This window comes from Esox lucius, chromosome 14 (assembly GCF_011004845.1).
Source record: "Esox lucius isolate fEsoLuc1 chromosome 14, fEsoLuc1.pri, whole genome shotgun sequence".
Lineage (NCBI taxonomy): Eukaryota > Metazoa > Chordata > Actinopteri > Esociformes > Esocidae > Esox > Esox lucius.
Window position 1 is genome coordinate 33593785 of NC_047582.1, and position 22789 is coordinate 33616573.

General features: G+C 43.8%; 2 protein-coding genes across 2 annotated transcripts; one reads left to right on the forward strand and one right to left on the reverse strand.

Moving 5' to 3' along the window:
• The first annotated feature begins 942 nt into the window (after positions 1 to 942).
• tcte1 (t-complex-associated-testis-expressed 1) lies at positions 943 to 6978 on the forward strand. Its single transcript, XM_020053697.3, has 7 exons — positions 943 to 2653; positions 3267 to 3340; positions 3648 to 3852; positions 3961 to 4529; positions 4884 to 5035; positions 5152 to 5449; positions 6752 to 6978. The coding sequence occupies exons 3-7, from the start codon at positions 3672 to 3674 to the stop codon at positions 6914 to 6916; spliced, it is 1365 nt and encodes a 454-aa protein (XP_019909256.2). The 5' UTR covers positions 943 to 2653; positions 3267 to 3340; positions 3648 to 3671; the 3' UTR covers positions 6917 to 6978.
• A 2492-nt stretch (positions 6979 to 9470) lies between these two features.
• tmem151ba (transmembrane protein 151Ba) lies at positions 9471 to 21315 on the reverse strand. The gene is made up of 2 exons (XM_010878383.4): positions 20734 to 21315; positions 9471 to 16782 (listed from the first exon to the last, which is right to left on the reverse strand). Exons 1-2 carry the CDS (start codon positions 20815 to 20817, stop codon positions 15331 to 15333), a joined length of 1536 nt encoding a protein of 511 aa, XP_010876685.1. The 5' UTR covers positions 20818 to 21315; the 3' UTR covers positions 9471 to 15330.
• Positions 21316 to 22789: the final 1474 nt, after the last annotated feature.

A 22789-nucleotide genomic window follows, 5' to 3' on the forward strand; every position in this document is an offset into this window, starting at 1 on the left:
AGTGGCCCAATTAAGCGTACAAGGGACTATAGATGTGCCATGTATTAATTGCAATGCATTAATTAATGGGTCTAGGTTTTTGTCATATACGCAGTATAGGCAATATCATTCAACGCAATGCCTGTTTCATCACGACAGTGCCACAACTATAGAAATAAAAATGTAGGTTTATATTCAATGTGTGCAAATTGTGCAACATGCCTAATGTATTTTGGTTTATGTCACCTTTATTTAACAAGCCGATTGAGAGAATTTTAATTTTCCTGTTAATTCATGAGAAAATTCAAAAATATGAATGTACGGGTGATTAAAAAAGTGGCGATTGCTGATTTTGAATGGCGCGGGTCAAGACTAGAAGAACGCCGTCCAGTTCAACTGCTGAGCAGTCGAATACCGACTACACGTTCTTGGTGATTATTTCAACGCACATGAAGCCAGTGGCGACACATGCGTATGACGCCATTCCTGCATCGTTTTGTTTTCTCGAAGGATGACGGATCTTCAAGTATACAAATACATTAAATCCAGAAGCCTCGTCCACCCACCGGCTTGTTCACGAATGGTCCATGTGATAGGCTTTTGCCACAACTACACTATCGACTATTCGCCGCTAATGTGCGGGGAATATTGTACAGGTGGCATATTGTAATGTGAGATTAGATTTTCTCACTGCAGGAGATAATAACATGTATGAAAACAATGCCATCATCGAAGGTAGACGCGTGGTTCTAAACTCGGAGCCTATGAACATAGATTGCTGTTTGTTTTCTATTCCACCTGGTATTTAACTGCTTTCACCTGGTGTCCCAGGTCTAAATCAATCCCTGATTAGAGGTACGGAATGAACTAGCAAGTACAGACGAAACCAAATTTCTCCCAGGTCATTGCTAAAAATACAAATGTGTTCTTAGTCATCCTTACCTGGTAAAATAAGGGAATAAAAAAAGAGTTAGTTCCAGTGCCTTGGACAAATCCTGAATTTGCATGTGTTTGCATCTTTCAAATTTTGTAAGGGGAGGGGAGATTTTGCCCACAGACTCGCTGGTCATTTTGAAATAGAGGGGGCGGAGCTCATCGCCCGGTTCTGAAGTAATCTCTTAACACATACGGTTGTGACGACAGACCCAGAAGCACAATTAGAACAATTATGTGAGACTTTAGTTCTGGGTTAACTGAGATTATAGTCAGACATTCGTCACAGTGATGGTCCCCTGTAGGGAGGACCCTCAGCGGCCAGCAATGCTTCAGCTAGACATAAATCAGAAGAAAGTATTTTTATTGATAATGAAATGTTCTTGCTACTCGTGGCAATAGGCTGTAATCCTCACTGTAGAACATTTTTAATAAGGGCAGTAAAAAAACTTGCTGACATTGCATATTCGGATATTTGGCTATTCATCAATAACTTATTAATGTATCTCTCAAAAATGCAAGTTGGTTTATTGACCAATTTTGGCTCATGTCTAGCAGGATGGCTCAGAGATTTCCGATGTCCCCTTGGTAACCCATCCCAAGTAGATTAGAGCATTTATTTTTTGGAGATTTCTTCACCCAACCTCATAAGACATCTGCAAAAAATTAAAATAAAATGTACGTTCAATGGTCAGCCAGTCAAAAATATTTTTTCATCAAGCTGGAGACCAGTGTAAACCCGCTCTTTTACTCTGGAGGGATGTGGGTCACGATTGCCGGGCTATTTTCAGTGTGCTCTGGTAAGGGAGGGAAATCACACTGTACAAGATTTACATGTTGTTGGTGGCCTCTAGTACACTCTAATAGATGAGTTCCCCAATTCACAGCTAAAATAAAATCTACTGTGCAGATTAAAAATAAAGGTTTTAAGATGTCACATTGGTTTCAAACAGAAGGTAAAAATAAGTGGACCTTAAAGGCACAAAGTGAATGTATTATTGGAAACAAGAACAGAAATGAGTTATTTGAAATGAGAACAGGAATATATTATTCAAAAGAACTCTAAAATGTGTCCAAAGAAAACCTCTAAAGCCCTACATCCAATGTAGCTCTGACTCCTATTTTGTTAAGCTGTTACCTGGAAAAGGTTCCCCAATGTAAAAATGTCTTGAACATCAAAAGTTGTTCTAGCCTTCTTTTTGTCCAGTGTAGGAGAAAAAAAAGCAGCAAAGAAAACAAACTGGAATGTTTGTTTTATCCCCAAAACAATGTTTCAGTGTTTCTGTCAAAAAGACATGAATCATTTATTACTTCATACACTGCGGCCCAAGCTACCCCCTCTCCTTTCCAGCTGATGTCACCCCTGTCCAGAGAAATGATGCTGGGGAGAACAGCTCCGGTTCAGTGTTCATGATTGCACATTTTAGTCATGTAGCAGATCGAGAGCAAAATAATACCACCACTTACTGTCTCAATAGTACCACCTTTTGCTGTCTACCCACAGACATTTCTAAGTGGGTAATAGCTAGACACATCATTTGGTTTGTCCAAGTCGTCAGTCAATAAGTGGGATAACGTCCCTCATGTGAGTTCCCGGTTCCTCAGAAATGCCTGGCACGCCACTTGAAAGAGGGAACAGCTAGCTCTTGTCCACAGATTTCCAGTTCTCCTACCCACAGAAAAACTCTTTGACTGCTGGGCAAGCCGGGCGGCATGTTTTATTTTTAATCCACAGTTAAAGGTATACTGTGCAGAAAACGTATATTTACAAGACTACATTTTAAACAATGACTTACCGAAGAAGACTTGAATAGTGTTAGCTGGTCTGGGGAGTCAGTGTGGGGTGAAAGTACTGCAAATGTCTAAAGGGAGGCTGTAGGCCCTTCTATCAGTCAGTGCAAACTGATAGCCGGGCATGGGAAAAATCATCAATATCTCAGGCACTCTGAACATTGTAGAAAATATATTTTATTTATGGTTAATTTATGCTTGTATTTATGCTACTAGTAAAGTCAAAATATTACAAATGGCCCCTTTAATTAAACTAATATATCATGAAATAACACTTGATGAAAACTTTAAACCATACATTTAATTAAGAAACATAGTGGCATGCTCTTAGTTTCCGTCTTGAGAGGGTTGGGGTTGAGTTGGGTTGGAGAGGAAGACATTGAAGGTGTCGTTTTTTGATGAGCCATCATTCACATCATTCATTAATGTAAATTCGACCAAATAGCCGCAACAGTGTTTGGAATTAGGGGAACCAGGACTGCAGTTTAGAGTCATAAATATAACCAAGTTCAAGACTTTCTTGTAAAGGTTTGTTCGGATCTGTTATCCCGTTGTACCCAAAGACGAGGGGGAGTTTCTCGGGAGCGAGTGAGTCTGTATCCAAGGAGACGGTCTGTTGACTGCGAGCCCGAACGAGGTGAGCTAGAGAGTTCCTGTCGTGCACTCGTCATTTACAAATGTCATTTATAAAATGAATTTATAAAATGAATATCCGTGATTTTTTTTTTGTGATCCCTAAGATAGTTTTGCGTTGTAGTGGTTAGTTAGCTAAAGTTAGCCCTCGTGCTGCTGTTACAGTTATGATAGCGAACTCTCATGGACTCTTACCTTTCACAGTAGCTAGCTAAGTGATCAGTAACAAGCTAACTAGCTAATTGACAAATAATAATAATAATAATTACAAATAATTTGTGTTCTGTTTCTCAATTCTCATATTGACTTAGGTGATTCTTCCTACATTCCCAAACATGACTGCAACAATTTCCAAGGCCCCTTGGGGTGGTACGTATCCTCCGGTGGCGAAACTCAACTTGGCTGCCGACCCCAGGAAGATGCGCAGGATCATTGCAGAAGACCCAGAGTGGTCCCTAGCTGTTGTGCCCCACTTATCCAACATCTGCCTGCAACACATAGTGAGAAACTTTGAGGGTATGTCTGTTTGTATGTCTGTCTGTACATAATGTGTATGTTTACTGTACCTCATTCTGAATGATAGTGAAGATTATACAATACCAAGTCTTTATACCTTTGTCACAGAGAGGCCCATCCTCGACAAACTTCTCCCCAGCCACAAAGACTACGTCCTGGAGAGGCTGTCCACCTCCTTGCCCCTGCGGGTTACCTCCAATCTGATTAGCGACGAAGGTTACTGGAAGCGCTGCTGCCAAAAGCGCTGGGGCCTGCGTGACGTCTCCGCGTACGGCCACAGCTGGAAACGGATGTTCCACGAGAGGCACCTGGAGAACATCATCGAGCTCTTCATACCGGACGTAACCGACCCCAGGTTGGTGCTGGACGCCGTTCCCCTGTGCCGGGACTACGTGACCAGGCTGAACATCTCACAGCTGCTGCCGCCCATCAAGGAGCCCCAGGCGCAAGAGGAGGACGACGGCCGTGACTCGGCCAGTGACCTGAGCGTGCAGGGGCCCTCCGTCGACCACTTTGACTTCGGCATCCTGCTGGACAAACTGAGCCGCCTGGAGGAGCTCCATGTGGTCTATAGGGTCAAGGGCTGTGGCATGAACTTTGAGTGGAACCTCTTTGAGTTCACCTACCGTGACTGCGAGTTGCTGGCCAGGGCCCTGAAGTCCTGCACGACCCTGAGGGTGAGTATCGATGGTGCCCTCTGCCTCCGCCCCTCTGCTGTCCTTGGCCTGAGCGGGGCCCTGTCTGGCTTTCTACCGCACGCCTCTTCAGCAGGCATCGGTGACACCAGTTCTGTTTCATATGAGGCAAGAAGAGACCATGGATATGTTGTAATGGTCTATAATAAACCATAACCTCACGTTCTGCATTTCGGGAACGTTCTATCAGAGCAAACAAGAACATTTGTTTTCTACATGTCCATACGCGTGGGCGGGTTAAGGAAAAGCTACAAATTTTTGCAGTCCATAAACCTACCTGCCATGCCTCTCATCATGCTCCTGGTACTATGAAACCGACTCAGTCCTTTGTTGAAGGTGCTGAGGATCCACCAAAGCAAAGTGGATGATGAGAAGTGTCGTCTGCTGGTGAACAACCTCCTGGACCACCCGTCCCTCAGAGAGCTCAACCTGTCCCACAACCTGGTAGGGGACCGGGGTGCCCGGGCCATCGGCAAGCTGCTCACCAGGTGAGCTGTAAATCTACATGCTGGCCTCACCCACACACATTACAGGCTCTCTGTCATTTAGCTTTCCTCTCGTAATTAATTCATATTCATCATGCAAATTAAACTACACTGAACAGGAGTAGGCTGGAAACCCTGACCGTCTATGACAACAACATTCAGGGCCCGGGGGCCCGGGCTATTGCCCACGCCCTGGCCAAGAACACCAGCCTGCTGTCCCTGGACCTACGACTGAACCGCCTGGGCGACGAGGGGGGCCAAGCGATCGCTCAGGCCCTGCTGAAGAACTGCACCCTGGAGCGGCTGTACCTGGGGGCCAATGAGATGAGTGAGCCCACCGCCACCGTGCTGTCCCAAGTCCTGGTCCAGAACCAGATGCTGAGGAGCATCAGCCTGGCCTGTAACCGGCTGGGTTCGGTAAGTGTGCTGTCCTTTACGCATGGCGTCTCTCCCTTGATGTTCTGAGTGGCCTACAATTTACAGCACTTTAACACAACTTTAACAAACGCAAGGCGATCGTTCGACAGGAAGTAGACAAAAGTGTGTGTCAACACCTTTCAAGCGGTGTCTTTGGAAAATGTTTGAATGTTTCATTGAATAGAATGTAAAACAAAAAGAGGGCTTTTGAAAAGGATCTTCAGTGGTTTCAATGGGGACCTAAACATACCAGTAGCTAACTAGCTCATTAATAACGGAAAGCTTTTCCAGTTTCATCAGAGGACTGTAAACATTGTGCCCACGTCAAAAGACCCTACACAGCAGAACTGTTGTCCTATGTCAGTATGTTTGACCTTGGTGTTGTACGATGCTGAAATAGAAATGCTTGTCTCAGACATCACAGGAGAGCGTTCGTGGGGGGGGGGGGGTTGCTGTGTGACACTGTAGCCTATTCATTGGTTGCCCACAGTAAATTCAGTCTGGGGTTGTCAAGGCGGAGAAACGCTGTTTCTGTCGTACTACATAGTACCACTTTTGCTTGACCCCAGCTTGTCTCCAGGGGAATTACGGGTTGACACACAGGATCAGTTTACACAGGCAGACAAATTAAGATATATATATTTTTTTACCAATCTAATTAGATCTGAAACAGGTCGCTTAAAAGACTGATCAGTCGAATTCAGTTCAGAGTGACCTAGGTTGTCTCCAGTGGACGTATACTGCTACAGAATGGGTTTGAATCCCACCCACAGCCCTGTCAGCAAAGCTGTCTTTCCCCACTGTCTCTATCAATAAATCATACAATGTGTGAAGATTTTCTAAAACAGAGAAAAAGATCTGTTTTGGGCTTCCTGTGGAAACGGAGCCATAAACATAGTGACAAATCTCTTCCTAAACATGAGTAATTCAAATTTCAATGTAGTCATGCACTGATATCTAAGTGTAAATTTGATTTGAGTGGAAGTTAGGATTCATCCCGACATGAATAAGCTTTGCTGTTCTATTCAACTGGAGATTTGTTCTTCATAGATGCTGTATTTTATTTTGATTGTTCTGTTGTTGCTGTCATCCCCAGGAAATGCAAACTTAAATTGCATTCATTATTCGAGTAAGAAAATGTTTTTGATTTAATTTGCCCTGACAGGAATGTACCAACAATGTCCATCAACAATGTTGATTAATTCTAAACCACAAAACAATTCACATTGTATTGCTGCAGGATTGCTGGCGGTGTGAGACTGATTCAAATATAGATCCTGTGAGTCGTGTTTGTTCCTTTAGGATGGAGGCAAAGTTCTGGAGGAGGGCGTGTCTCACAACAGCATGCTGCTGGAGTGTGACCTCCGCCTGACGGAGGTGGGCCAGGAGAGTGAATACTGCATCAGACGTGTGATCCAGAACAACAAGAACAGAGAACGCAAAACCCAGGATGACAGCGTCATGTAAACCCAGTCTGAGACGCAGAGAATAGTGAAATACAGATATACAACCCCTTCAGGTCATTGGAATGCATGTGTGCCTGCGTTTCATTTCTGCAAAGCTGCGAAATGTAGCCATGTCTATAGTGTGCATTGAGACCAGTGGTTGACCTATTCAGAGCCCTACCTCTGGCTCATGGGACATAGCCAGATGGTTTATTGGGCTGTGATAAATGTACATGGGCCAAAGGTCAGGGATAAACATGGACACAGGCGATATTCTGGGACGACTAGTGTGTCCAGGGAAAAGGCTCTGTACAATATTTAAAGGGACAGGTCAGGATTTTGACGCCATTTATTAACATTAATTTACTTTACGACGTCTGATGAACTCTGGTGGATACCATTGGCATTTGCACAGTTGGTAATTAGCGTTAGCGTAAGCACTTGTAGTTAACCACATTTGAGTTGTGCATGTCCGGGCCCGTCTGAAGTTTGCCAATGACCATCTGGATGATCCAGAGGAGGAATGGGAGAAGGTCATGTGGTCGGATGAGAAAAAAATAGAGCTTTTTGGTCTAAACTCCACTCGCCGTGTTTGGAGGAAGAAGAAGGATGAGTACAACCCCAAGAACACATTCTTTGGGGATGTTTTTCTGCAAAGGGGACAGTAAGAGCATTGAAGATGGGTCGTGGCTGGGTCTTCCAGCATGACAACGACCCGAAACACACAGCCAGGGCAACTAAGGAGTGGCTCCGTAAGAAGCATCTCAAGGTCCTGGAGTGGTCTAGCCAGTCTCCAGACCTGAACCCAATAGAAAATCTTTGGAGGGAGCTGAAAGTCTGTATTGCCCAGCGACAGCACCGAAACCTGAAGGATCTGGAGAAGGTCTGTATGGAGGAGTGGGCCAAAATCCCTGCTGCAGTGTGTGCAAACCTGGTCAAGAACTACAGGAAACGTATGATCTCTGTAATTGCAAACAAAGGTTTCTGTACCAAATATTAAGTTCTGCTTTTCTGATGTCATGCAATAAAATTTTTGTTTTAGATTCCGTCACTCAGTTGAAGAGTACCTATGATAAAAATTACAGACCTCTACATGCTTTGTAAGTGGGAAAACCTGCAAAATCATCAGTGTATCAAATACTTGTTCTCCCCACTGTATGAGTCCTGGTCCAACCTAACACTCCTCCACCACTTTCCTGTCAAGTTTAAAATGCCTAAACGTACATTAATTTAAAGAATGTAGGTCATTCATTGTTCTTATGGTTTAGTAAATTCACAGTGTGTAGTTGTTAAATTAGCATATAACAAACCGTTTAGGGGTCAGTTCCATTTACTTTCCAGTCAATTCAAGTACACTAAAACTCCAATTAATTTTTTATTGCATCTTATCGTTCACATGGAGAATTTAAAGGGATTCATCCAAACCCTAACAGTGAGTACAAAAACCAAATATAATTTAACAATCAAATATAATTTGATAAGCATCATATTCTTCTACCATGTGGTTTTGAACTGTATAGAAATTAAATGCAGAATTTAAACCAAAAAAAATATACACATTATGTTCCAACAATTTCACGTTTTATTAACTTGTACTTTCAACACACAGGTCGGGTTTTGGTGTCCTGACGAAACATCAAGGCAACTTTGTGATCGTGTCGATTTACACACAGACCTTTTTCCCCCCACGAACAATTCAGTAGTCACTCCCAACCTGTGATCCACCTTACCTAGGCAGTACAAAACACCTTTCTGTGTGTCACATTCTTCCCCACCGCCGGTCCTGGTGCAACCCCACCGCCGGTCCTGGTGCAACCCCACCGCCGGTCCTGGTGCAACCCCACCGCCGGTCCTGGTGCAACCCCACCGCCGGTCCTGGTGCAACCCCACCGCCGGTCCTGGTGCAACCCCACCGCCGGTCCTGGTGCAACCCCACCGCCGGTCCTGGTGCAACCCCACCGACTGCAACGCTCAGGGGAGATGCTGGCAGACTAACAATAGTATGTCCCAAATGGCAACCTATTCCCCATGTAGAGCACTACCTTTGAGCCGGGCCCAGGACCCGTAGAACCGGCGGGGGTCTTGTGGAAATGCACAGCACTACATGGGAAATGGAGTGCCATTTGTGATGCTGACAGCGTAGTAGTAACGTGAATGACAAGGAAACTGTAGTGGACCAATGATCCGAGTAGAGAAGCGTTTTTTTACACATGTAAAAAGTTGTCTTGCGCTCAAATCTGCAGATGAGACGTCCATAGTCTCCCACAGCCCTTACTCTATGGAGAAAGAGGCTAGAAATGTGCCTATAACGTTGGAAGGGAAAGAACAGCATTGTTCTGCCCTCAGAAATACAGCAGTAGCCTATAGCGGCAAGGTTTGTAATTTAAATTGTACTGTATTTACAAGATACATTTTCCTTGTATAACATCTGAACTGAGACACTTCACCTGTCGTCGAGGACGCTTCCCCGTAGCGTTGTTCATTTCGATTGGAAACCACCTTTTATGTATTTATTGGTGACGTGAGACACATTCTAAGTACAATAAACACAACAACAGTCCTTCTAAACTAGCATCTATTATTTACACTGGAGTCCTTTAATAAAGCCACAACATTCTGTACACAACAGTATGAAAATGTCCCCAAAAGCATTCTTGGTCTTAGAGTACTTTCCAAGGTTATTGTAGTTTAGTTGTTTTATATTTTATGTGTTTATTCGAGTACAATTTTCTTTAAATTTTATTTCAGTTAGTGTACAGACCCGATTTGCTTGTTTTCATTCAGTTATAAGTTTGTTTTTATATTATTTAGTTTAAGTATTAGTTTTAGTATTAGGGGGAAGAAACTGCATGGGAAGCTAGAAGGCATTTATCTTTATCACTGCATAAGGCAGGTCAGTGTGGTAAATTACAATCTGTCAATATCTCTACAGAGTTATGTTGGTATGAGCGTTAGTTGCATGTTCACTATAATAACCTTGGTACATACTACATACAGCATTACAACGTGTAACTCAGCTTTGTACATGATAAAGGTTTCATTTTGGGTTGTGAAATTTTTAAAAATGCATAAATTTCCATACAGGGACACCTGGGAGTTGAAAGAGTTTTACTGTTCTACTTCTATTTTATATTATGATAAAGGGTTAAGTTAACAGTCTGTGGTGGGCAAACAATTTCCTGTCACTAATAACAAAGTTGAATAACTTTCGTTGACTGTTGTATACTGTTTATTGTTTACTGGTTAATAAACATAGCTTTAGTAAACAGTCTTTATAGTACACAACTACATAGCACAGTGAATCCATCGGATGGTTTTTATTATAAATAAACCAAACTAGTTAGAGGCCGAACAGTGAGCGATGGACTATTGGGTCTGTAATCGCTTTCACTGTCGGCTGTTTCAAACGTCAGACTAACAGACACAATAATCTAAATAAACAACTCGCCTCAATACTCTGAAAGTCTTCTAATGAAAATGGGGGCCTCCTGTGACTGAACCTCCGGTAATGTGTCTGACCCCTGAACTGAAGTCACCTTCCTTCCATGATCTGTTACAGAAGCCTGGTCATCCTGCTCCACACATCCTCAATTAAAACCCATATGGGACACAATTAGTTTCAGCTGATTGACACTGTCAACCTCTCCAACACTTTAGAAATGCAGAGGGCTTGAGTGAAATTACAGTCCAATCAGCAGGAAGTTAAATAGACCCCCAGTCCAATCAGCAGGAAGTTAAATAGTCCCACAGTCCAATCGGCAGGAAGTTAAATAGACAACAGTCCAATCAGCAGGCAGTCAAATAGTCCAACCGTTTAATCAGGAGGCAGTTGAATAGTACAACAGTCTAATCAGCAGGGCAGTCAAATAGACCAACAGTCCAATCAGGAGACAGTCAAATTGTCCAACAGTCTAATCAGGTGTCAGTCGAAATATATCAACAGTCCAATCTGCAGGCAGTAAAATAGTCCAACAGTCCAATCAGCAGGCAGTCAAATAGTCCAACCGTCCAATCAGGAGACAGTCAAATTGTCCAACAGTCTAATCAGGTGTCAGTCGAAATATATCAACAGTCCAATTTGCAGGCAGTAAAATAGTCCAACAGTCCAATCAGCAGGCAGTCAAATAGTCCAACCATCTAATCAGGAGGCAGTCGAATAGACCAACAGTCCAATCAGCTGGCAAAGAGAATAAGTGAAGTGCTTGTGATAGAACATATGATGCGTCTTCTGCACAGTGCCGTGAAACAGTATTTGTCCCCTTTCAAATGTTCTTGGTTTTGTCAATGGGACAAGGAAGCCACAGCAAGACAGTAATCCAAAACACACAGCACGTCTACATCAGGACAAATTCAAAGGTATGTATTACATGTTGGAATGATCTGGTCATTGACCTAAGTCAAGACCTAACCCTTGCTAAGTGTGGCAGGATTTGAAATGAACAGTTTTTGCTGAAAAACCTACAAGTGTCACTGAGATACAGTAGGAAGAGTGGGCCAAAACTCTTCCAAAGTGATTTGAGAGACTGATCAGCCATCACAATAGGAAGTGTTTGATTGCGGTCGTCCAACCAATTATTGAGTGTGTGGGCTAGTAAAATTCTGTTATATGCGTGGCATTTTTCATTAAATAAAATGAATTAAGTGTACAATTCTTGTTGTATTTGGTCACTCAAGTGCCCTCAATTTAATATTAGATTTTGGTTGAAGATCTGAAAACATTCAGCGTTTAGAATGCATTTCACAGCACTGCAGATGTCCGTACTACACTCCTGAGTTGGTTTTGGGGGTTGCATAGGTGTTCTTAGGATAGACGGACCACGGCCAGATCTATATTTTTGACCAATGGGATTTCTATCTGAACTTTCTCCTAGATAGCCTTTGCTGTTTATTTCTGGAAGTTTGAAAACATGTATGATGTCCAGCAAAATATAGATATGCAATTTATTGAAACCAAAACACACAAGACTTGGACACTTTACACCAAATGCTAATCAATAATCTTTTAATTTTTCTGCTCTGTTTTGCTTGTTCACAGCAACTCATTTCATAGAAATTGTTAGAGACGCTTGGTTTGATGTTGTGAGAAATGTCTAGTTCCGTAATTAAAAAGGCCAGTGGCAACTAGAGTTGTAAAGGCAGGAAGTACCTACGTTCAACAATAAAAGGTTAAATCAATGTGGAAGCATTCGAAAATAACATGCTTGTGGATTATTTAAAGAAAAAAGACATTGATAGAATAAATGTCATGCCCTTATGCTCTGTTTTGGTGGAGTAATCAATTAGATTCATGCTTATTTTGTATATTTTTTTCTTTAATGCTGAAATGTTCCAGTCACACATAATGCTGGGTCTTGTCCCTTTATCAGTGGCAGCGCCAAGTATTAGTACAAAATACCTATACATTATCAATTACAGCTCAGTAATTTGCCCATGAGATGATCACCAGAGTTCACCAAATAGGTCTGAGTTTTATCTTTGTGGTATCACCAATCACCACAACGTACCGACTGATAATGCCTCTCATACCTTGGGCTAGTGGGCAAGTGGCTGTGAGAGGCTGATGTCAGTATAGTACATGTGAATGAAAAAGGCCTATTTATCACTTTGTGTGTATAGATCTAATAAAGATTTGTAATTTGCCGGCACAGCTCCCCGGGCATAGATTACCGAGCCCTGTCAGCATCCAGACCCGGGATTAATCAGGGTGCTTTTCTATTAACTGGCCAGGGCCTTTGGGCCAGACGTGACTGAATGGCTGTCAGCCTGCCTCTGTTCCTGGGCCCCAGTGTCTCCGGCTTTTTAGGTTAGCTTTAGTTTGATCAAAGCAGCAAAGCCCTTTTGGTGATATGGTACCTGCGAAAACGTCTCCAGATATTTACAAAGTGTGTGTGTTTCAAGAGACTGGGGGAGGGGGTTTCAATCAATGACCTCAACACCCTTTTGTGAAGATCAATGAGAATCTCCTAGTCCTGGACTAGGCTTAAACGATGTCCGCAAAACTGGCTAAACTAAAACTTATCGACTTGTATCTTAATATTATTTAAATGTCTCTTGCAAGGTCATAAGAATGTGTATTTTCCACCTGGACTTGCCTTGAAACATTTTCAAATGGAAATTAGCCATTACCACATGTCTGTTTTGTGATTAGACCTACAGAAATCCTACCGGTCTATAATTAGGGCTGACACTGGCGCCGTTTGAACACAGGCCTCTGCCTATTTTGGGTGTCTGGCTGTTTCTGATAGGCATCAGGTCAGATGCAGCGCGCGGTGGTCTGGTCTGCCTGCTTCCCTCGACAGCAGAGCACATCTCCAAGTTATCTGATCGGTGGCGGGCACTTAAAAGTCTCATCAGGAGCCCCTGAAACCTTGGAATGACGTTAAAACAATACTGTGTAGAAAACATGCGGTCGAACTTGAGTTGATCGAACCCTGCCTTTGCATTTCTAGTCATTTGGATGGTGGGTCATTGCTGCGTTTGTTCAGGTGTGTCTTTTGTGCCAAGCTGAAGTTTTAAAGCGCCAACATCCAGGCACTTAAAATAGTTTAAGAATTAGGAGGTAGCTGAAAGGAAATTATTGTTTCTTAATAATCATTGAATGGTAATTGAAAATAGAAGACTCCCTGTTGACAGCTGAAGAGACATCATATAATCACATTGTTGTTGTCGTTTTAATGTGTTCATCGGACACTCAAAGGAATGTGGACTGCATGGCACATGTTCCAATGTAAGACTTCTCTTATCAGCTTAAAGTACTTGTGGTCTTTAATCGTGCTATACTAAGTTATTCATGGATCTATGTTACTATATTTAGAGTGTCAGGAAGTAGAACTGTTACTGCATCCTGTGCTATCTGACTCCTGCTGCTTGTTAACTGGATGGTACAACTGCTGTATCAGATGTCATCATAATGAAAGAACATTTGTTTCCGTAAAAAGATCTCTTTAAACGCAATGGCCTCAAAAAACAACAAATACACCTTCACTTGAGGCATTTTTACACTAGGAGAATGAAATGCTACGGAAAACAAGTGCTCTGTTTTTCATATGAATTGACAGGACGTTCCAGTTTCCTTTATTATGCATTGCCAGTTCAGCTGAGAGGGGGTTGTGTGTTGGAATCCAGGGATTTGAGAGAGGGTTGTGGGTTGGAATCTTGGGATTTGAGAGAGGGTTGTGGGTTGTAATCCAGGGATTTGAGAGAGGGTTGTGGGTTGGAATCTTGGGATTTGAGAGAGGGTTGTGGGTTGGAATCTGGGGATTTGAGAGAGGGTTGTGGGTTGGAATCCAGGGATTTGAGAGAGGGTTGTGGGTTGGAATCCAGGGATTTGAGAGAGGGTTGTGGGTTGGAATCCAGGGATTTGAGAGAGGGTTGTGGGTTGGAATCCAGGGATTTGTGTTTGCAGTAACTTGACTTGCCCCTTGTCAGTTTTTACCACTCAGACATTACCTTACATTAGGTAGCCTATGTTCATTATTTATCATTTTCTATTGGTTCTCCCTTTTTAATTTGAAGCTAATGGACCAAAGAGCCCTTTGGGAGCCAAATTAGTTGTTTCTTCTAGGCTCAGTGGACTTACTTGGAGTAAGTCTCCAGTGTTCCCCAGGACTTGACTGTGTTCACCAGGAGAGGAAAGTTCCTAGTTAAGATCTAAATGACCAGGTAAAGAGAATTTATTTAGGTCTTTATTTTTGTTTATTTAGGTCTTGATTATTTTGTACTTCTACACCATCTTATCAAGAGGAAGCCTCAACTGCTAAGTTGTGTTGGGGTTTTCAGTCACAAGACATCTAAAGTTCTGTGCTGCCTGGTTTTGACCAGAACAAAGTGCATCATGATTTAAGGTGGACATTATTCTTAGGCAGTATGCCTGTTAGGTTACCTTGCTTATTTATCATCTCTATTTATAGATAGTGTGAAAGCTAGCGTGAAACTTTGGTTACAGAAACTCAAACTGATATGAACAGATCATTGTGATTGGTCCAGAACAGCTGTGCTTAACATGTTCTCTCAGACACAATTCATCTCAGACTGTCGGATTTTGTCCTGGGAATGTCGCTTGTTTGTGCTTGGCGGTAGCTGTAGGCAGCACGTTGTCTTGTACTTAGGAAGAACATACCACTGAAGGACATTAGTTTGAGATGGTCTTGAAATGCAGTGCCGATGGCGTGCGTCTAATCCAGGGCCGTGTGTGCATCCAGTCGACAGCAGTGTTGGTACAGGCCTGAAGGGCACCAGGGTGCCGCTAATGTGTCATGCTCTGTGGTCTAACGGAGACAACTGATACATATTAGCTTTCAGCGACGTCAAGTCATCGTCCTCGCAGGGGAAGGACGGTGCAATACATTCCTCGTCCAGGACCGGGTGTGAGCGGGCGGTCTGGCACTGGGTCATAGGGCGGTCTGGCACGGGGTCATAGGGCGGTCTGGCACGGGGTCATAGGGAGGTCTCCAGACAGGAGCCGTTCCGGTGGAGGGAGTGGTTCAGGCAGCCCCCGTTGCGGTGCACGATGAGCACCGGGAAGTAGAGCGCGTCCTGGTAGTCCGGCGGGTTCTCCTCGCCGGTCGGCTGGCCCGACGGCGTCAGGCAGTGGGTACTCTCGGTGGGGCACGACGTCTCGTTCAGGCTGCCGCTGCTCCGCCACAGGCAACTGCGCCGCGAGCCGTACAGCCGCGACAGCGAGAAGCGGCTGGCGCTGAAGGGGATGCGCGGGCTCGTGCCGTTGCAGATGCTCAGGGCGCTGCGCGAGAAGATGGACGAGTTGCTGATGGTGCGGTGGCAGCGCTCGCAGTTCTGCCGGTAGCCGCCGTAGCCGCCGCACACAGAGTAGGTGTTGCCGCTGCCGCGCCCGCCCGACGACACCTGAGCCAGGTCCATGAGGACGGCCTCCGAGTAGCTGGGCACCAGCTGCTGGTTGGAGCGGATGTGCCACTCCAGCTCCGTGCTGTCCACGGTGTTGACGCGGGGGATGTGGCGGCAGTAGGGCCGCTCCTCGGAGGGCGTGGCCGGCACGTAGTCGAAGCCGAACAGCTTCTCCACGTGGTAGTGGACGTAGGCCGTGCGGTACTCCGTCAGCACGCGCAGCGGCCAGGAGAGGGTGAGCGCGGCGGCGGCCCAGAACGCCGGGTTGGACGCGTACCAGGGAAGATGGTCCGGGTCCGAGAAGGCAAGCATGTGCTCCTTGAAGTCTACATTCTTCAGGTGCATCCCCTCGCGGGCCTCCATGTAGTCGTCCAGGCCTTCGTTCTCAGTGAAGAAGCGGGCCCGCTGGGTCAGGTAGGAATTCTCCGACTCCACGTTGGCGAAGCTAAAGCACTTTGTGAACCTCAGCTTGGTGAGCGGGGAGCTGTCCAGGCCCCGCAGGCGCTTCGAGATGTCTTTCACGCCGCAGTCGCCGTAGTCGAACTCCGCCTCGGCCACGTGCGTGTTGACGCGCTCATGGTACACCTGCGTGGTGGTGTAGGCGTCGCCGTTGCGGTAGCGCGTCACCTGGCGGGTCCGCCTCACGTAGTGGTAGCTGATGGCCTTCCACCAGATGCAGGGCGTGGCCCGCTGCATGCGCACGATCCGCCCCCCGACGCTCTCCGGGTCCGCCCTGTGCTGCAGCTGGCCGCGGGCGTGGCGGTGCCAGCACTCCACCAGGTAGACGGCGTAGAGCGTGAGCAGGAAGGCCACGGGGATGTATATGTAGCCGTTGGAGCACGGGCTCTCGTGGTACATCATGGACTTGACCTTGTAGGCACTGTCGAACGAGAGGCGGGTGACCTTGGTGACGTGGCACCAGGCCATGGCCCCGACGCAGCCGTACAGCAGCAGGGACAGCAGCAGGCATTTCCAGTGGCTCTCCCTGCACAGGGACTTGGTGAGGGACTGCTTCAGGGGCCGCTGCTGCACAGAGGGAAGCGGAGAGAGAATATTAAAAGTTGTGGCGTGGCCCCACAATCGGATATCGCGGCCGTCGAAAGTGCCGAGCCGCTCCAAATAAACCAGTTTTAACATGGGTGGCTACACGTGACGTCGACCCGTCTAAACGCGACATCGTCTGACGCTTTTCTTTTTTGACAGATCACCACCAAATTGTTTCCCCAGTCATAATGAGGTTCAGATGGCAGCAGGTTGTTTTGGGGGAGTAAGATGCGCTCCTGAACCTCATTTTGATTGGGACTGCGAGGTTTGACTGGGATTGTTTTTTTAGCCATACATCTAATACACAATGGGTATGACGAATTTGTAGGTATTTTAAATAATTTATATTGTGGAAATAGGTATTTAGCAACAGTGAACTTGAACGAATTGGAGCCAAAAACAGCTACTCTTTGCGACAAATGAAATATTTAGAGAAATATCCAGAGTTCTAAGTGCTTAGACATATCTAATTAATGAGCAGGGAGTCGTTTGCTCATGTCTTTTCTTGTTATGATCAAACAGCTCACACACTTAATCTGAACTTTCACATGAGAAACCTTTTCACAATAATATTCTTGTTTTCTTTTCAGATGATAGAAATAATTTGTATGCACGCAGAATGGTCCAAAGTCCCATTACGGATTTTAAAAATATAGTTTGGGGTGTAGCAAAACAGTGAGCAGACAACTCCCTTTCATCTGTATGTTATATGTCATTTCAGCCAGGTCCTGGTATTATTTTGTATTTGCATACAACATGGTTAATAAAAAAGATCCCACCATGCCTTAGTACCTCACACGTATTGCGGGCAAATTCAGCGAATGGCGTAGTGTCCTATACAGTGATTTAGTCTTCGGATCACATTCTGCACATCTACATATCAGCATAATAAGCATTAAAGCTATCAACAAATCAGCTATATTTGCAACAAATATTTGATGTTAATAGTGTCTTTTAGCAGGTATCTACTTTCCAATTTCAAAAGTCAGAAATCCTGCAGCCATTTCCTCCAGGCGCCCAGAAGCTGGGTGTCTTTTCAACCCTGTGGCCCCAGTGCCTGCACACTGGGCAGAGACCCAGGACACTCAGGATGGATGGGTTATATTGCAGTTCATTCATTCATTTGCATGTCATTAGTCTCCAAGAAGGCAGAGATTGCTTGGCCCAGTTGTGTATGGTATAGGGAGCTTGGTGCATTGACATCTTGGCCAATATTGTTTGGTGATAATTTCGTATGTGAACAAATGAGTTGGGACAGTGGAGGAAAGGCCAGGACACTGTGGCCAGCTAAGAGGAGGCAGCAGGCTTTTGAGGATACTCTTACACTGCACCAGCTATCATAGAACATTTGGAGATTTAAATATACAGGTTTTACCAGGCTCCATTCCAGGTTTTTTAAAACACAGACTAAGAGAAGGAAAGGCACGTAAGGAGGTCCTGCTCATAACATGACAGAGCTGAGTGAATAATACATGTTCCTTCTCATTATGATGCCTCTACCTGGTCACATGACATGGCCCCTAGGCCCACATTAACCCAACACCCCACAGGGCAGAGGGCTTAGCATTGAACCCCCCATCAATTATCATCTGATATTCGACTTCAGTGTTTCCCAGCTAAAGTCCGGGATTTCCCTTGACAGCACACATTTTGTCGTAGTTACCGGACAAACGCCTCAGATTCAGGTTGTCAAACAAATGGCATTCCATGTAGCACCAGGCAAACCGCCTGGTTGAATCCGGTGAGATATTGGGATCCTGGAGAACACTGTCCCAACACGCATTGGCCGGGATCCGTGTTGGGTTTGCACAGTGTAAATTGCACATTTTCCTTGTGAATAAAACTTAATTTAAAAAAAACATTTTGTATTTATTCTAGTACTTGTGAATACCATACTAGCGTAGTCTCCCACAGACGTTTCACATTATGTTTCACAGCAGGCCTTCCCCTGTGTTCCACCTCTGAGCATCTCAAGGTGCCTGAGGCAAGACTTCTCATGGATTTGATGATCTATTCTGGTCTGATGTCTATCATGCATAGCAAAAATCAATACATTATATATTCTTCATGACCAGTTGCCTCAACAACGCTGAAACTGTCAATAGAATATTTGCGAGGGTTGTTTGGGGAAAAAACTGATCGCGAAAGGCAGTTGAAATGTAAATGGTCAAATCAGGGAAAACCAATGCGCTGGTCTGTTAATCATCAAGCAGCTGGATGTATACAATTCCATATATAATAAAATAGAGATGGAAAAATATATAATGCCCTTGTATTGTGAGTGATCTGAATGCCTATTTCATTAATATTATGAGAAAATGTTCAAAAATGCACCAAGACAGATTTGTCGCCTATTTATTCAGTTAAGCACGGCTGACAAAACCCTCCCTAATGAATTCTGTAGGAGCTGCAAACATCCATAACGTTGTCCTTCTCAGGTGGGCTGATGGTGAAGAGTGACGTTCAACAAATGGCATTGATAAAGCACAAAGTGATTAGAGTCGTTTGAAAAGTGAGAGAAGTATCCAACTTTCCACATTGATATTTTATCATTTTTCTGGGTTCATACTGAGGCCGAAAGGCTTTCAATCAAATTCAATCAATCAATCAAATGTATTTATAAATCCCTTTTTACATCAGCAGTTGTCACAAAGTGCTTTTACAGAACACCCGGCCTTAAACCCCAAGGAGCAAACAACAGTAGTGTTGAATTTCAACCTCTTACACAACCTCATACAACTTCTTACACAGTGTTTCCACTTGCAAATGACCCATTTGTATTGCTAAAATATGTTATAAAACCATTGTTTCGAGTAATGGCTAATTAGTGTCTTCTATCTAGTGCATTCGATTGAGTTCCTTTCAAGCTGACATCTCTTTTATACCCATTAGCTCTAGTATATTATATAAATCAAATGATTGTAGAAGGTCTAATGGATGAGATTCCACACTGGTGGTTTATAAATGTCCTTATTTGGACCAATATAGTGTAGAATAGGCTAAAACTAAAAAATTGACTCATCAATAGCTTAATACTTACATTTATTTGATAATAAATTGTAAGCTACATGTTTAATTCAGAAGCTCATAAAGTAAATTGCAAGGGATTACTCCCAAATGCTCAGTGACACATTATCAACTGATAAATTAAAGTCTTCTAAATCATCCAATCTCTGGTCATACACAGCAGATTAAAATATATGCAGACATGTAAAACATTTTATGCTATATTTGTATACCCTGATATGAACCTAATCAGAATGATACTAGAAAATCATTATTTTAAAAATGTGTAATTTAGCAGACACTCCTATCAAGAATGCCTTACAGGAGCATTTGATTAAGTGCCTTGCTCAAGGACAGATTTTTCACTTTGTTACCTCAATCCTGCCTGGTGGTTAGGTCTAATTGCAGAAAATAATAATTAAAATAGTTTACAAAATGTAGAATATTCAATACATTCACCGTTGAAAGGCTTCAGTAATCCCTTGCCTTGGCAGGAGTGAGGCAATAGCCTGCCATTATGATATCGCCTCAGACAGGGTTGTCAATCATTTTTAGTTCATGGGGATGTTTCACAGGGAGGCTACAACATGCGCACACTCACCTACACTCGCGCGTCTAAAACACAGGCGGTCAGACACACAACACATTCAATAATATGGTCAAAACAATTGGACTCGAATTGATCAAGTAAAACAATCAACAAATCACTGTATTCGAAATTTACAAAAGAAATATGTGCAGATGTACAGAAGGGCTGCATAATGCGTATATATGATATTTGAGTATCTCTATATCATATTATCGGTCAGGTTACAGGGGATTTATCTATAATATTACTATTAATCCCGATGACATGTGCACGATTCACCTAGTAGCGTTCGGAAAGCCGCGAGCGCAAAATTCAGGGTAGTCCATAAAAACTCTCACCTCCTCGCGGGAGCTCTCCGCGTCCTCCTCCGGAACCGTAGTGGTGCTGCTTTCACTGGCGGTCGCAGCCGATGCTGGGGACATGTTGATAATGGCAAAAACACAGGAGCATGGATCACTTTAGGAAAACCGAGGTCAAAATCACGGTGCAACATCAATTCGCCTGCAAGCCTATCATAGGCTTCATAATCCAAACCTATATAGCCTGAGGAAACCCCTACATCACGGTTAACAACCCGCCCGTTTCAAAGCAGCTTCTTCTCCCCCACAGCATCTTGGTGAGGTGCCGTCGCATGGCTACGGGCAGCCTATATCCAAAGCGAAATCTGTCCGCGGTACAAGCGGTATAGCAACGGACTCCGTTGCGCGTTGATGCGGGTGCTTTCAAAATGCTGCCAGGGAAATAAGAAACACATAATTCAGTCCCCGTCAATTTAAAATGGTCACGGCAGCTGCATATATTAGCTTCTGTTAAAGAAAACCAAGTGCACTACTTCAGCCTACTAGGCTAGGACAAAGACAAGTAGCATAGTCTGTAGACTGTAGGCTACACGTGCGCGCTCCCAGATGACACAGGCAGAATGTAAATAAGACCGCGCCTGGTGATGTGTGCGCGTTGTGATCGCAATTTTTCTCCAGGTGCTTGTTACAGACAGCGGTAGGCTATATGGCGCAAAGCAAGGTTCCCCTCCAATGCAATGCCTATTGCTTTCTTCAGGCAGGGGTACGTGACCTGTATTGGTTGGTTTATCCTCAATACGAGTCACTGTCACTGATAGGATGAAATACAACAGAAAGAAATAAACATACATTGAAAGATGGAAAGTAAAATGCACCTATTTCGAATTAAGCAGGTTGGTGTCCCACAACAATTCGCGTGTTGTTTTTTTCCAATTAGAACATAAATGGACCTTGATGGTTTGGACTGTCAAAACAGTTCTAAAGAATGTACAGAATGGTTATTTTCCAGGAAGTATTTTTAACACACATTTGAATAGCCTATAGATAAATCATAAAAGTTGGCATATTTAGAAAATGTTTTCACCCAGCACCCCTTAAATACTAAACATTATCAGTCGTTAGGTTGACACATACGCTGGACGAGAAAAACCTCCGTTAGGCAAGAAAATCCTGCGTTAACACATGGGAGAGAATAACTGCAGCATGCGGTTATCCTGTCTTTATGGCAGTACTTTGTGACGTAATTATTCAGCACGGTGTCTACCTGACATTGGGTTTAAATTATAAACATGACGTATGTTATTATCGACACACTGGATCTGACCATGCCTAGATTTGTTCTGAACATTAATTACACTAACCCAATTAATGACACTGCCCAAATATTCTAAATTGACTTTTGACAGCGAAGTAGGTGCACACAAAACGCTGCGAATCTCCCTGCATCTAGCCAGCTTTTGTGCATAATGACACTGTAACAGTAACTTAATGTAGGCTGTATTATATAATCACCTCACGTATCCCATTACACTATATACTCACCACCTATTGTATTTAATGGTATGTCAACTTTGTGTAGATTTTGTTTATTCTGTCCCCGTATTGGGTTTGGTACTAGCACACCATTACAGCATTCTGGGTATGTGTCCATGCAAGTAGCGAATAAAGTGTAGCTAAAATAATTAAATGGTGTGCTTATTATTAGGTGAGGTTTTAGAGACTAAACATAATGTTACGCCTGAGAATGCTTGATTTTCATCCACAATGAATGCACCATTACATTTTCTCCACAAAGTATGACGATATCAGTTAAGAGAAATATACAACTTGCATCAAAAATAGGGTACTCCTTGACCTTTGAAAAGGTATAGTGTTTCAGACGATTTATTAAAGTGGGCAAGGAATATTATTTCCTAGCTTCAAGGTATCTGTCCTAATGGCTGTCCTAGTGGCTGTCCTAACTTCAAGGTAGATGTCCTAGTGACTGTCCTAGCTTCAAGGTGGCTGTCCTAGTGGTTGTCCTAGCTTCAAGGTGGCTGTCCTAGTGGCTGTCCTAACTTCAAGGTAGATGTCCTAGTGACTGTCCTAGCTTCAA

Coding starts and splice junctions, on each gene's coding strand:
- tcte1 (XM_020053697.3), top strand. CDS start 3,672: ATGACTGCAACAATTTCCAAGGCCCCTTGGGGTGGTACGTATCCTCCG. Junction 5,036..5,151: donor ATCGGCAAGCTGCTCACCAG/GTGAGCTGTAAA, acceptor TACACTGAACAG/GAGTAGGCTGGAAACCCTGA. Junction 5,450..6,751: donor CCTGTAACCGGCTGGGTTCG/GTAAGTGTGCTG, acceptor TTGTTCCTTTAG/GATGGAGGCAAAGTTCTGGA.
- tmem151ba (XM_010878383.4), bottom strand. CDS start 20,817: ATGTCCCCAGCATCGGCTGCGACCGCCAGTGAAAGCAGCACCACTACG. Junction 16,783..20,733: donor CGGAGAGCTCCCGCGAGGAG/GTGAGAGTTTTT, acceptor CCCTCTGTGCAG/CAGCGGCCCCTGAAGCAGTC.